Source organism: Hemiscyllium ocellatum, chromosome 5 (assembly GCF_020745735.1).
Source record: "Hemiscyllium ocellatum isolate sHemOce1 chromosome 5, sHemOce1.pat.X.cur, whole genome shotgun sequence".
Taxonomy (NCBI): domain Eukaryota; kingdom Metazoa; phylum Chordata; class Chondrichthyes; order Orectolobiformes; family Hemiscylliidae; genus Hemiscyllium; species Hemiscyllium ocellatum.
The window spans coordinates 81,279,228-81,294,394 of record NC_083405.1 but is presented as its reverse complement, the minus strand read 5'-3'; the positions used below and the strand labels follow the sequence as shown (position 1 = coordinate 81,294,394).

The following is a 15,167-nucleotide window of genomic DNA, read 5'->3' as shown; positions in this document are numbered from 1 at the left end:
TGCCAACATTTCTGTCCTTGTTCTGCTAAAGAGTTACAATGAAGCTCAACGCAAGCTGGAAAAACACTTCATTTTCAACTTAGTCACTTGACAGCCTTCAGTAGTCTACGTTAAGTTCAACAATTTCAGAGCACGAGCACTGTCCTCCATTTTAATACCCAGCCCCCATCATTTATTTGCCTCTTGGTGCTCTTAGCAAAGCTGATCCATTTTTTTGTTTTCACACCTATCACAAACAACTCTTTTATGTCTCAAAATCACCATTTATGACGGCTAGTGCTCCCTTTGTCTTCTGCTGGTTGGCACCCTCACCACCTGTACCTCCCACTTTGACAACACACAAAAATCATTATTTTTCCAACCCCTGGAAATCAAAACCTGAACTTTGTGTCTGTTTCACAGATGCTGCCAGACCAGCCTAGTTTCTACAGCATTTTCTGTTTTTATATACACCTTCTTAGCTTGTTTTACTGTGTAATTTTCAAACCACATACCTTCTATTGCTTTAGATATTTTCTTCATGGAATACTAAACTGTAAAAAAGACAGATGGAATTAATTTCAATATTTAGACACTCTTTTGTCCTACAGTTGAAGGATTTTCTTACTTGGGTTTAAATTCTGCCTGTCTAGTCACAGTCAGTACATTTCCACAGTATATTTGTGCCACACTGGTGACCAGCTAGAGGACACAGAAGGTAAGGTATTTGGGGACCAGTACAGTCAGTCAATGTGAGTTGAGTTACATCAGTTCCTACTCTCAGGATCGTTCACTTTTGATGGAACCAAATGCAAAGAGCCCACCCACCCCAAGCAGGTGGGCAGTCGATGTATAAATTAAAGGCCATGTTCTTGTTGTCATTTAGATTTTGTGGAAGGCAGTGTGATTCCTTATCCTCGCTACTCGTCACAGTCCTGCCCCATGGGAAAATTACCAGCAAATGGAACTGGCCTCCATGCTACAGGCTACAGGCTGCAATCGGGGTTACAGGCCCCTGCAACTGCAATTGGAGCCTGTCTCCATGCTGCAGGCTGCAGTCAGGGTTACAGACCCCAGAAACCAGCAATTGGAGCTGGCCTCCATGCTACAGGCTGCAATTGGAGTTACAGGCCCCAGAAACCAGCAATTGGAACTGTCTCCCTGCTACAGGCTGCAAACAGGTTACAAGCCCCAGAAACCAGCAATTGGAGCCAACCGCCATGCTACAGGCTACAATCAGGGTTACAGACCTCAGAAACTAACAATTGGAGGTGGTCTCCATGCCCCAGGCTGCAATTGGGGTTACAGGCCCAAGAAACCAACAAAGGAGATGAGATGAGGAAGACAGTTTCCGCAGCCTCAAGTCCTCCCCAGAGGAGTTTACCTTCTAAACCTTGACCACATGAGCATTGAACTTTTTAAAACCCTGTTATTTGGAGTCTCCGGCTCCAATATTCCACAAGCAGCCCCCACCTGTTCCAGTCATGCTGCTGAGATGCAAGGCCTGTGATCAGGCCAGAAACATAGATAGCTCTGCCATAACTCATGATTGTGCAGGTGTTCCAAAGGCAGACAGCTGTGCTCATGACCAACTTTTCTCACCTTGACCTCAGGATCCCGGCACCTCTGCTCTGCATTAAACATTGTCCAAGAATTTACAAGAATATTGCCAGGATTGGAGGGTTCAGAGGGAGGCTGAATAGGCTGGGGATTTTGTTCCTGGAATGTTGAAGGCTGAGAGCTAACCTTACAGAGGTTTATAAAATCATTTTGAGGATGGATAGGTTGAATAGTCAAGGTCTTTTTCCCAGGATAGGGGGAACCAAAACTAGAGGGCATAGGTTAAAATGAGAGGGGAAGATTTAAAAGGGGCCTGAGTGGCAACTTCATCACGCAGAGGGTGGTGAATGTATAGAATGAGCTGCAACAGGCTGTGGTGGAGACTGGTACAACTACAGCATTTAAAAGGTATCTGGATGAGTATATGAATAGGAAGGGTTTAGAGAGATATTGGCTAAATGCTGGCAAATGGGAGTAGGTTAATTTAGGATATCTGGTGCTGGCAGGTGGGACTAGATTGGGTTGGGATATCTGGTCGGCATGGACAGGTTGGACCGAACGGTCTGTTTCCATGCTGTACATCTCTATGACTCTATGGTCGACATATTGTCAATCATCTTTAAAGAAATTTGATTAAATTTAATGATCCTTTAGCCACTCAATTCTTATGTTATGTAAAACAGTAATTTGCATTCATATAGCAGTTTTGACATAGAAACTATCTCAAGGTCCTTTGTGGGTCTGCTAAGGAAAATAATTTGAAATTGTAACAAATGCTGGAAAATGGATGCCAGCTGCGGTGGTTCCTTTCTCCAAATGGTACACGTCTAGATTTTAAGCACATAATTCAATTCTTGATTCAGCAATTTACGATCACTGACCTTCTGCCTGTGTGTTATTTGACTTAGGATTAATTAAAGTGTTTAAAAATCTATCTTCAGAGAATATCCCTCTTTAAACCTTTTTGCTAGTTTTGACAGCTCTAATCACAATCAATAAAATTCTGATTACACCAAGATGAGATTTGCAGAAATGACAAAACCTAATGGAATCTCCTATGCTCACTGGCTCCTATGCTCACTGAAGCTCAATTTCTGACCCAGGTTCGATTCCAACCTCGGGCGACTGTCTGGATTGCAAATTCTCCCCATGTCTTCGTGGGTTTCCTCTGGGTGCTCCTGTTTCCTCCCACAGTCCAAAAATGTGCAGGTCAGGTGAATGCTAAATTGCCCATTGTGTTAGGTATATTAGTCAGAGGGAAATGGGTCTGGGTGGGTTACTCTTCGGCGGGTCGGTGTAAACTTGTTGGGTCGAAGGGTCTGTTTCCACACTGTAGGGGAATCTAATAAAAATGCAATCCATCGGAAACTCTTCTTGTCTCAGATTTTTGAAACAGCCTGACACTTAAATGGTCCCTTTCATCCTACAACGGGAATTGTTACAGCGCCACAGCATGTGCTCATTTGACCCGAAATGTTAACTCTGCTTTCTCTCTACATATGCCAGACCTGCTGAGTTTCTCCAGCAATTTGTTCCTTACTTGCACTGTTACTTTCCTCTTGATAGGATGAATCTTTCCAAAAATAGAAAAATGGACATATATGGCAGGATGCAATTGTGTTTCAACTAAAAGAGGAGTAATCTATTTCTCAATAATCTATGTTTTGTACAGAAATTGGAATCTTAAAATAAATGGTAATAATTTGTCCTCCATGTCCTCGCACCAGTGCCACTAGTCATACAGAAAATCTCCTACTGGTTTGGGTGCTCTTCCACGACACACAAGTGTCTCTGACCCCCTTGAGCTGGGACACCTCATAGGCCTAAGTAATTATTCCTCCTTATCCCAGATTTGAACCCAGAAGAGCTCTGAAGGAAACTCATTGGCAGTTCATCTACGATTGTGATTAACTGTTCACATTAATTGTAGTATCCCTTCCAGCAAACTAACATAGTTGATAAAGCCACCCCCATTAACAACAATAAGCTAATAGCCTCTTCAGTACTGTATGATTCTATGATTCAATGAGTTAATGTTCTGAGATATGGGACAGCATTTAATTGTATCTGCTGAAGCAGGCATAATGATGAGGGGACTGAGAGAATCCAGCAGGAATTTTCTCTTCTCATCCCAGTATGGAGTCATAGAGATGTACAGCACGGAAACAGACCCTTCGGTCCGACCCGTCCAAACCAACCAGATATCCCAACCCAATCTAGTCCCACCTGCCAGCACCCAGCCCATATCCCTCCAAACCCTTCCTATTCATATAGCCATTCAAATGCCTTTTAAATGTTGCAATTGTACCAGCCTCCACCACTTCCTCTGGCAGCTCATTCTCTACATGTACCACCCTCTGCCCCTCATAATTTGGTAAACCTCTATAAGGTCACCCCTCAACCTCTGATGCTCCAGTGAAAACAGCCCCAGCCTGTTCAGCCTCTCTCCATAGCTCAAATCCTCCAACCCTGGCAACATCCTTGTAAATCTTTTCTGAACCCTTTCAAGTTTCACAACATCTTTCCGATAGGAAGGAGACCAGAATTGCACAACCTTTCCGAATTTGATGGGAGATGAAGAAGGCCTTACATGAGAATCTCACCCACTTGTGACAGGACATAAATTAGCCTTAATAACCTGCCACTTGAGTGTAATTATCCCTGAATCACCAGCATTTACAGGGATTCAATGGTACATTCAATAGGTCTTCAGCTCTGCTGAAATCTGTCCAGACAGTCCTGTCAGGTTTGTCAATGCCTGGAGGGAATTCCTCATTCACAGGGATTCTGTGTCTGATTCAGGAAGATAACCTTCTGATTTGCTATTGAATTCCCTTCCCCTTCCACTTACTCCCAGCCAGTAATACACATCCAGCCCACACTCAGTTCTGCCTGAGGATCCATGGCCAATCCTTGCAGGCCTGAATGCAATGCCAGCAGTAGTCAGTGCTCCTAGTGATATTCTTGGTATTGGAGAGTACATGGTGGGGTAAGACTTATATCCAACAGGCTACTTAATTTAACAGAAAGCCAAACGCCATGTAGTTAAGTTCCTGATTGCATGATTCCTGAAATATGTTTGGGCTTTGGGTGCAAAAAAGACATAATGATCCATGTAGTTCTCCATCCAGTGATGGGACTGCAATTATCTCAGCTAAATGTCACCCTTAGCTTCTTTAAAATAAACTATGTTTCAAAATAAAGCTGGGTTTGTCAGATTCTCCCCCACCTTTTCCTGGATAAAACCAAAATCCAATTTATGACTAAATTTAACTCACAAAATGATTTCAGAACACTGGGAATTAATCCATAGGAACAAATTCACATAATTTCTTAACTTATTAAAGCATATGCAGCCACCTCCTTTATTGATAGTTGTATGTCAGGACAAGTTTGCATTTGGATGCAGTTGACATTTTTACATTAGTGTGAAGTGATTCTGAGTGAGAATCAGTCCAAAAGCAATGATGTAACTCAGAATACTGAGTGCACTGACACTGTGAGACATCAGTCACCTTCTAGAAGAGAATCACATACTGATTTCAATTGTCATAGAGTATATATCCAGCCCAAAATGTCCTGCAATTGCAAACTGAAATGTCTGGACATCGAGTGAGCACTGTCCACAATTAAATGTGATAACATTCATTGTCTAATAACTTGCTTCATCTGTGAAGAAGAGTCTCGTGCATGAGGAACTGATTGGTTGCTGGTACCATGGTATTCTATTTAGGCACTGTCTTCAGGAGAGGAGGGATGCATAGAATTAATTACATGTACCTGTCTATAAATTTACATGCTATTTTCAGCTACTTGTCCTTGTATTTAATTTCACCAATAATCTGAAATTAGACAATGTGAACTAATTATTTCAGTGTTCTTCTGATCCTGATCCAAACAGAAACCACGTTTATTACTTCCTGCTCCAAGACCTAAAAATATTACTGTAATCTGCTCTTCACGCAACTCATCCTATGTGCAGTGAATATCTATAACTTAGTCTCCCACAGTACCATGTTTCTCTGACTTAATGGTAAATTCTATTTGCTGTAAAGATTCTTTACCATAAAATAGTTTTTAATTTCTAACTCTGTGCCAAAACTGTTGCAGTTGAATGAGAATTTAGTGTAAAATTTGTGGGCATTGTCAGAAGTTTGAATTGCAGCCAGGTGGGTCAATGGACGAGGTTACAATGGGAATTAGACAAAGAGAAATATGTGCAGAGCCAGATTGTCCAAATCCAAATCATTAATCTGTTCAACATGCCATCAGTGGTTCCAAATGCCATCATTTCCTTTAGATCTAAAAAGAAAGAGTGGAACCAAGGATTTTGAGAGTGATGAGCAGGAGTGGACAGGGAGTTACTTTGGAATGGTTTTGTAAAGCTTTATCACTTAACATGTTGGTTGTGTGGGAGTAGTATCCCCCCATTGTTTCAAACTCCCCATCCTGCCTCTAACCTTGAAAATACATGGCAACATTATTTCTTTAATATTTTAACCACATATGCAAGCTGATAAAATTTCAGCTTAATAACCATGAAAATTGTTAAATAAACACAACACCGAAAGAAGCATGTTTGTGCATTATTAAAATAGCAGCTTTGATTTCTGATGTGTATATCTGTGTTTGTTAAAACTCTGCCTAACAACACCTTGTTCTATAACTTATAATGATGACCAAAATAAAAAGGCAGCTATGCACTGCAGTTAAAAGAGCTGTAAGATGAGATTTCAGATTTTACTGAAGGCGGACAGCTGTTCGATCACCAGCGTGAGAGTCAAAAGGTATTTTCCACACTCAGGGTTAGAATCCATCTTCGTGTACACAAGCATTCAAGTAATTCAAGATGGATGCATGACAGCCGTAAAACATGGGCAGCTTCCAGAGGTAGGTGGAGTCACACACTGCCCATTTAATCTTGGATCATCTGTGAGAATGGCTGGTTGATGAATCACTGCCAACACAGAGTGGAACACAGCATTGGTTCTGGCCCCTCTAGCCTACACTCACATAAAGTTCATGTTTTAAATTAGACACAGGAGGAGAGCTTTCTGAACCACCAGCAACATGGCTGAGGAACGAGTGTATTCAGACTCTAGCAACCTTGCTTTTGGTATTAATCCCACTGCTGGAGATGAAGGGGAGGCTTCTCCACTTGACCCATTAACAATATTAACTCTCCTGGAAAAAGTGGCTGGGATTGTTGACAGCGTTAATGAAACTCAGCGGAAAATGGAGCAACAACAACTGGAAATAGAAAACACTGTTAAAGAGATACAAATTGATGTTGCAAAGCTTAATAAGGCTCACCTGACCACAGACACGACAGTCTCAAAGTTACTGGTGAAAACCCAGAAGATCAACGCTAATGTTAAAGATGTGAGACAACGACTGGATAAAACAAACGCTCAGGTCAAAAAGGTTGAAGGAAACCATCGTGAGCTGCTCAAAAGGAATAAATTTCGAGTGGTCATTTTCCAGGTAAGTTGCATTTCAAATAGTTATTATTGTTTAAACAAACTTCCTAACAGTTTATCATGGTGTTAGATGTATGATGCATGGAATAGTCACTACAGTTACTAAGCTAACAATGCTGAGTTCAAGTTTACCCAGCTACATATGTGTTAATATAGCCAGTCTATTGCATTTCTTTCATAACATTTCTGTGAATTATCTTCAAATCATACAATCTCGCAAGCAGTTCCTTTTTCTCCCCTTTTGTGTGCCACTGTTCTGAAGTTCAATAATTGTTTTTTTAACTAAAATTACTGAAACAACAAATCATTTTGGATTAACAGATGTAACTTCAGACAACAGTGCAGGGTGGTATAAATACCCCAACAGGCTCTGTGCCATCTGCCTGAAGACTAATGGCTCTGGAATAGCAACTATGTGCTGGCCACCTGAAAAATAATATGCGGGGAGTATACCATGTATTTAACCTTCTTACTCACATCACCAGTTCCGTTTTGAAAGATCAGTGAGTGGGGTTCGTGTATCGATGAATACCTGAAAACATACGTGGAAATTTCACAACATGGCTGCGGGCATATTTCATACACTGTTGTAATTAGCAACAACAGAACTTGCTGCAGTCAGCATTTCTTTGGGAAAATATTTAACACCTTTATGGATAACATGATAAGATGAATATTTTGATAGAGTGTGTATACTGTGCTGTCCCCTATCAAATGGATGCTAGAATTTTGCAAATAACTCTGCAGATGATTCTAGATACCTCAACTTTAATATAATTGACCTTCTATCTGTTTTGATGGCAAGCAGTTAAATACCTATTTACATTTCATAGACATACAAGGAAATGGCTACAATCTTTGTTGTCCAAACCATTTAAATGCCTCAATACATTTGTAAAACTAATTGCGATTGCTATGTATTTACCCCTTTGCTTGAAGGCATTGATCCTTGGCTAATGCACCATTCCATGTGTCCCAGTTGACCTCAGGCACTTCATCCAAATATCTATTAGTCATGTGCAAACTTTGCCACTCGTTATTGGCAGGCTATTTAACTGCAGAGGTGATGGTGGAGGACATTAGACATGATTCTGATCCTGACCTGAAATGTCCATACATCTATAACTCCAACAGGAGTTGAAAACCGAAGTCGGAGATAATCCTGAAATAAGGTCAGACAATGCTAGAATCATTGAGCAGGTCTAGCAGCCTTTCGAGAGACAGGAATAGAGATAATGCTTCAGGCCAGTGACCTGTTGTCAGTATCAGACATTCCTGACTTGTTTTCTTCTGCAACCCAGGGCACGCACAGACCAAAATTAATGAACGGACCACTACCTCAGTTCAACTAACCCAGTGTATTTGTTGGAATATACTTTATCAGAAAGTCTCAAGTACTTATTGAATATTGTTGTATGACTAAGAGTGGTAATGATAGTTGGAAGGAGGGGTAATTTCAGTACACTAAAAACACATGGGAATAAAAATAATTTACTTTGCATCTAATTCACTTGATCTAATGTCTGCCTGTGCCAAACAAAGAGATGTAAAAATATATACGTATGCTCCATTTTGCAATATTACCCAAGACTGCTATGGTTGAGGGACTGAGTTGTCACTTATTTAGTAACCATTTGAATCATGTAAGTATACCTTGGGATGTTAGCACACAGGCATTTAATTGGGGATTTCTCTCTCTACTTATTACTGGAGGCATTAATAGATCTACACGGCAGCAGGAAGAATTTCAGCATTGGTACTCTAACACCCAAACATGTCAGAGTTGAAGAGTGTAGTGCTGAAAAAGCACAGCCAATCAGGGGCAACATCCAAGGAAGAGGAGAGTCGATGTTTCAAGCATAAGCTCTTCATCAGGAATGAGGCAGTGGCCTAAGGGGGCTGAGAGATAAAGGGGATGGAGGGGTGGGGCTGGGCGAGGGTAGCTGGGAATACAATAGGTAGATGAAGGTCGGGGTGAAAATGATAGGTTGGACAGGAGGGTGGATTGAATAGGTGGGAAGGAAGATGGACCGATAGGACAGTTTATGAGGGCTATGCCGAGTTGGAAGGTTGGATCTGGGATAAGATGGAATGAGGGGAAATGAGGATACTGGTGAAATTGACATTGATCTCGTGTTTGGAGGGTCCCAAGGCAGAAGATGAGGCATTCTTCCTCCAGGCGTTGGGTGGCTACAGTTTGGCAATGGAGGATGCCCAGGACTTACTTGTCCTTGGTGGAGAAGGAGGGGGAGTTAAAGTGTTTGGTCACAGGGTGGTGGGATTGCTTACTGCGTGTATCCTAGAGATGTGTCAGAATTAATTTATGGACAGATACACTTGCAGAGAAGTGAAAGCTAACTAAGATTATAGTAGTTTACTTTATAAGAAAGTTTCATGTTGAAATACATTGAAGAACTTTCTAAAGGGCAGCAATGCAGAATAACAATTGCATTTTGTGCTTTCACAGGAAGAAAATCAAATGCCCTCCTCAGTAGTCTATAAAAACCTGCCTCATGAAGGGAATGTGGCAGCAGCAGAAGGAGAACACACAGCAACTGCAGCCACACCACCACCAGACCTCTCTTCCGATGAAGAATTTGTTTATGATGAAGAAAGTACAAGTGCGCGCCTCAGAAAATCAGGCATGAAGCGGGTGGATAGTATAAAGAAAGCTTTTTCAAGGGAAAACATGCAGAAAACCAAACAAAACTTGGGGAAGCAGATGAATCGGCTCAGTAACACAATAGTCCCTCCCGAACGGAGAGAGAAGATCAGGATTTCAGGAGAGAGAATCAAAAAGTCCATCGTTGATTCAAAACCATTTCATATGAACATAAAAAAGAAGAATGAAAGAAGTGGGGCTGAAGGACAAGAGGTTGCTGTCAAAGGTGTAGGTGAGAGTTCCAAGGGCGAGGTGACAGGTACAGAAGCAGCAAAGGAAGTGGACACACCAGGAGCTGCTGAAGTAGATGAAGATAGTCTCCCAGCAATGGTTACAAATGTTGCCAATACAGAACCAGTTGTAGTAACAAAGGAAAGAAAAGGTGATGAGGCAGTACCTACAGTGGCAGAGGTGAAGCAGAGTCCTGAGTTCAGCTAAAGAAAGACTTAAAGCTGCGTTACTTAATAGCCACAGAAAGAGCTAGTATCAAAATTATGATGTCAATACATCTACAAAATGTTCCTGCATATCAAATCAGACTCATTCAATGATTCAGATTTTTAAAAAAAATTTGGCCATATTTTTGATGAAGCGTCACATTTGTGTCCAAAGTGCCAGTCCTTTCACATACACACACCCTGCAGCAAGCTGGACTGGACCTCAGATGACCGTGGATCAGTCTTCTGTACTTCTTGTCCCCCTGATATTTGTGGAAGTGTGACCAGAAGAATTGTGAAGATTGGCAGGAGGTTTATTATTGAAAAAAAATAACTAAAACATGGGAAGGTTTTTGTTTTTAAGAATAGACCTTAGGAGAAGGACAGCATTATTCAATTTTGTATTTGAATCTTGAAGTTTATATTGTTTTGAATTGGGCTGTTAAGTAGTACAGTTTTAATTCTTGTCAATCCCTCAGCTCTCCTCACATAGTGTTATCAGTATTTCTTTATGTCACGTCAGGTAGCTTTAGAGGATGTTGAAAAAAAATCTTATTTCGTTGTTGTCACCAATTGAAACATTGAGTAGTTGTTACTCAGGCCTCAGAATAGGTGAAATAAACAGTTGCTGTATATTGGGCAAATGATAGTTAAAAATGTGGCATTAGACAAAAGCATTGTTCTCTAAAAATCCATGGACATTTACCATATTCCATCCCACAGGGAAATTGTTATATCCTCTGTAATCACATTGCTGAGAGGTTTAGAAACATATTACTACAATTTAGATATTTTTCAAAACTCTATTGCTGCACAAACAAAATCAGAACGATTCAAATACTTGTTTATTTAGGCTATTTTACAAATTGTCTTTAATATAAATATTTAGCTAAAATGAGCATGTTTTTGAAGTGTGTAACCTGCGTATTCATATTTGTATCTTTAGTTTTCAAACTGAAATAGATGTGTCATTGTATATGTAAAATAGAGTGATTTAGTTTAATATTCTTTGGTGTACTTTTCATGTTGTCTTTTCCCAAGTGTTCATTGTGGTGTGCATGTGCAAATACTCAGTGATGACTGCAAGCACCAGAGCGACATGTTTAGCTTTGGGGTGTTTCCAGTGTTATTTGTAGAAAGCATAAGTCATGCAGTTGGACATTCAAGTGAATAAAGTACTTTTAGTTTGAGCAGACTAATCTATTATACTTCATGTATATTGATTAAGGGATTTAGTCCGTAGAATTGGGAGTCACTTAAGTTTACCCATTTGCTTAAAATTCGGCATAGCTGACAAGTGCCTGAATTCACTTTTCAACTTTCTTCCATTTGAACCCCTCTTCCTCTGGAGCTGCTGACTCCTGCTAAAGTATTGTGCCATGGGCGCTGGAAGCCCAATGGTGTTTAGGTTGAGTATCCATTCTACACACGTGAGCTTGTGCATCGAATGTTGGCAGGCAATTTGACAGGAGAGAAGGGAATCACTTAATCCTGTCCCTGCCCAACTGCCCTGCAAGCAAACCTTCCAGCAGCAGTCATTGGACAGTGAACAGGAGCAGGAATCCTGGCCATTTTCCTTTCCCTATCTTAGGGATGCTGAAGTAACTGATTAATAAACTATTGTGCATTTCAACACTTATCTTTCTGAATAACAGGAAATATTAATTTAAATTTGTCATATTTTCTTCCTTCCAACTCTCTTTGTCTGACCTTTTAAGTCTTATTTTTTATTGAAGTCTTTATGCACACGCTACACATTGGACCCAAGTTAAATGATGGACAACTATTTGCTCCAACTTTGTTCTGTAGTGACCACACGCACTGATTGTTTCCTATCCTTGTGGGGAAATGTCTACTGAAGAGTGCCTGACAGAAACTTCACTGAATGTGGGCTTCAAGTACAAAACTGCCTCCTCTATGTGTGATGACATTGATATCTTAATATAAATATCACCAAGTTCAAAAAAAATTATTAGCCATGTTGGTACACAATAGTTTTAATATTACATGTACAATGGATTACTTGCATCAGGCATATGTTGCAGGTTGTTCTGAAATTACTGTGTATTAACTAATTGTTCATAGTTGACCATCATGATATTATAAGCAGTAGACAGGCCCCAAAGGATTAGTGCAAAAAAATTATAAGGTATGCAGATTGTCTCTTTTTAAATGATCTGGTCCATTTGTATATTTGTCAGAAGAACTAGCTGAGATAAAGATACAGGATCATCACTAATTTATGTTTAGTTAGGCCTCAGCTGCTATTAACAGTTAGATTGTAGAAGTAAGATTTGTGATCTGTAAACCTCAATGTCGAAGCACTGTGGCTATAACTTGTCAATTGTGGCAACAACATACAGATTCCTACACTTGGGAGCTGGTTCAAAACCTTGAGAATGTAGGACACAATGTAGAATGTTGCTGGAACAGCAAAAACAAGTGAAAAAGTGGATAAAAAGCTGAAAACATGATGGGAGAAATAGTATGATGTATAGCGTATGGGAATGAAAAATGGAAAAACAAAGAGGTGAGACCATCGCAAAAAAGCAAAAAAAAAACTGATGAAACGTAACATTTAATTATATGAGAATTTGAACGGAGAAAGGAAGGAAAGCAGAATTTTATTTAATGTTAGAGAAATAGATTTTTATTTGAGAGAGACCGTACATGTGGTATGCAGGTACAGAGATATTGAAGCTAGTGTAGTTTGTGTTTCTCTGTATACAATTCATTATTTTAAACCCATTCCTTCCCTGAATCTAAAGACAGAGAAAAGTTTTCAGGGTTGATGTTATGCTCATAGTTTCTCATGTATAATGTTGCATATAGATATAATTGGGTTCCCACTGAATAAATATTAAAAAAACACCCTCACATTTAATTTGCATTCTTGCATATTAGTTAAGCACTGTTACTTACATAAACACCAAGATGGCAAACACTAGGGAATCTGAGACAGCAGCTTCCAAAGTCCTGCAGCTATACATATGTATCAATTTACACGTGTTAGCACCAGCTTTGAAAGTCATGTTTGCTACAACAAGAAATGAACTCAGAAGTGGGACATGGAACAAAATGTTACAGCAATCTGTCATTTTATGGTAATCAACAAGATTTCTCACAGGAGAATAATAACTAGACAGAAGCCGAGAAAAATCCGGTGTGAACCGGAGATACCTAGTAAAATTTGACAAAAGCAAATTTCAAGTGTCAGTAGAGCACAATACAATTCTTCCATCCTATTCCACCTTTTTATCGATCAATGCTTTATGAAGTAACATTGTATATGAAAAATATTTTAATGCTCTTCATGAATTTTATTGATGACATGATTGGAAGCAGAAGTTAATTAGTTCTCTGGAGGAATACATTTGACTGCCTTATTCCCTTCTAATTCTTGGTGTTTGGTGTTTATACTTCATATTATTTTTGGTTTTGGATGCAATTTCTGTACATTAACTCAATAAAGAAAAGAGCCTACAATTTGATTGTTTTGGCCATTCAAGATTATTGCTTTTATTTATTACTGTCTGATTTTGTACATTAATAGAAAAGGTTAAACATTAAATCTTGCCAAGTTGAGTATCACTTTGTTACTTCACACAGAGAATCTAACAGGTTTGAAGTTTCAAGTTAAATGGTGGGTGGTTAATCTGGGATCTGTGCATTAGCAGTAAGGGGAGAGTTGGTGTTGTTGGTGGTTTGGTGTATTTTTCCAATTTGATTCCATACCTTTAGAAGAAAGTTAGTGGAAATCCCATTTTGGGAAGCAGTGATGTAGTGGCAACATCATTGGACTAACAATCCAAAACCAGGCCACTTGCTGTGAGAATATTGATTTAAATCCCACCACGGAATATGGTGACAATTGAATTCAATAACAAAGATCTGGAACATAGAGCTGGCCTAATGGAGAATGTGTAACAATTGTCAAATGTTGTAAAAACTCATCTGGTTCATTGATGTCCTTCAGGGAAGGAAATCAGCTACCCTCACTTGTGGTCTATGTGTGACTCCAAACCCAGAGCAATGTAATTGACTCTTAAATGCCTCCTAGGCAATTAGGGATGGCTAATAAAGGGTGCAAAATGTTCTCTAGATGGGGGTATTTCAATGTTCACCACCAAGAGTGGCTCAGCAATAGCATACTAATCGAGCTGGTCATAACTGCTAGACAGGGTCTGCAGCAGGTGGTGAGAGAACAACCAAGAGGGAAAATCAGACTTGACCCCATCCTTACCAAACTGGCAGCTGCACGTGCAACTGTCCATCACAGTATAATAATAGTGATCATCACACACTCCTTGTGGAAACAAAGCCCCATCTTCACACTGAGGATACCTTCCATTGTGTTATATGGCACCATCACTGTACTAAATGGGACACACTTCAAATAGATCTGGCAACTCAAGGTTGGCAACCATAAGATGCTGTGGGCCAGCAGGATTGTACTTCAGTACAACCTGCAACCTAATGGTCCTTCACATCCCCCACTCAACCATTACCATCAAGCCAGGGGGTCTACCCTGGTTCAATGGAGAGTGCAGAATGGCAAGCCAGGAGCAGGCACCAGGCATATCTGAAGATGAGATGTCAACCTGTCGAAATCACCAAACAGGACTACTTGTGTGCCAAGCAACATAAGCAGCAAGTGATAGAGCTAAATGAGATCACAGCCAACGGATCAGACCTAAGCTCTGCAGTGCTGCCACATCCCATCGTGAATGGCAGTGGGCAATTATACAACTCACTGGAGGAGGAGGTTCTACAAATATCCCCATCCTCAATGATGGAAGAGCCCAGCCCATCAGTGCAAAAGATAAGGTTGATGCATTTGCAGCAATCTTCAGCCAGAAATGCCGAGTGGATGATCCACCTTGGCCTCCTCCAGTGGTCCCCAGCATCACAGACACCAGTCTTCAGCCAATTCAATTCACTCCACATGATATCAAGAAATGGTTGGAGAAACTAGATACTGCAAAGACTACGGGCCCTGACAACATTCTGGCAATAGTACTGAAGACTTGTGCTCCAGAACTTGCCAAT

The 15,167-nt window shown here is 40.3% G+C and overlaps 1 protein-coding gene across 1 annotated transcript; it reads left to right on the top strand.

The window, feature by feature from the left end:
* Window positions 1-6,293: 6,293 nt before the first annotated feature.
* Window positions 6,294-13,604, top strand: LOC132815758 (caveolae-associated protein 4-like). The gene is made up of 2 exons (XM_060824913.1): window positions 6,294-7,023; window positions 9,487-13,604. The coding sequence occupies exons 1-2, from the start codon at window positions 6,610-6,612 to the stop codon at window positions 10,117-10,119; spliced, it is 1,047 nt and encodes a 348-aa protein (XP_060680896.1). The 5' UTR covers window positions 6,294-6,609; the 3' UTR covers window positions 10,120-13,604.
* Window positions 13,605-15,167: the final 1,563 nt, after the last annotated feature.

What these genes read in the sequence shown, in the direction of transcription:
- LOC132815758 (XM_060824913.1), top strand. Translation starts at nt 6,610, where the DNA reads ATGGCTGAGGAACGAGTGTATTCAGACTCTAGCAACCTTGCTTTTGGT. An exon ending in TTCGAGTGGTCATTTTCCAG is followed by an intron (nt 7,024 to 9,486) that starts GTAAGTTGCATT and finishes GTGCTTTCACAG; the next exon opens with GAAGAAAATCAAATGCCCTC.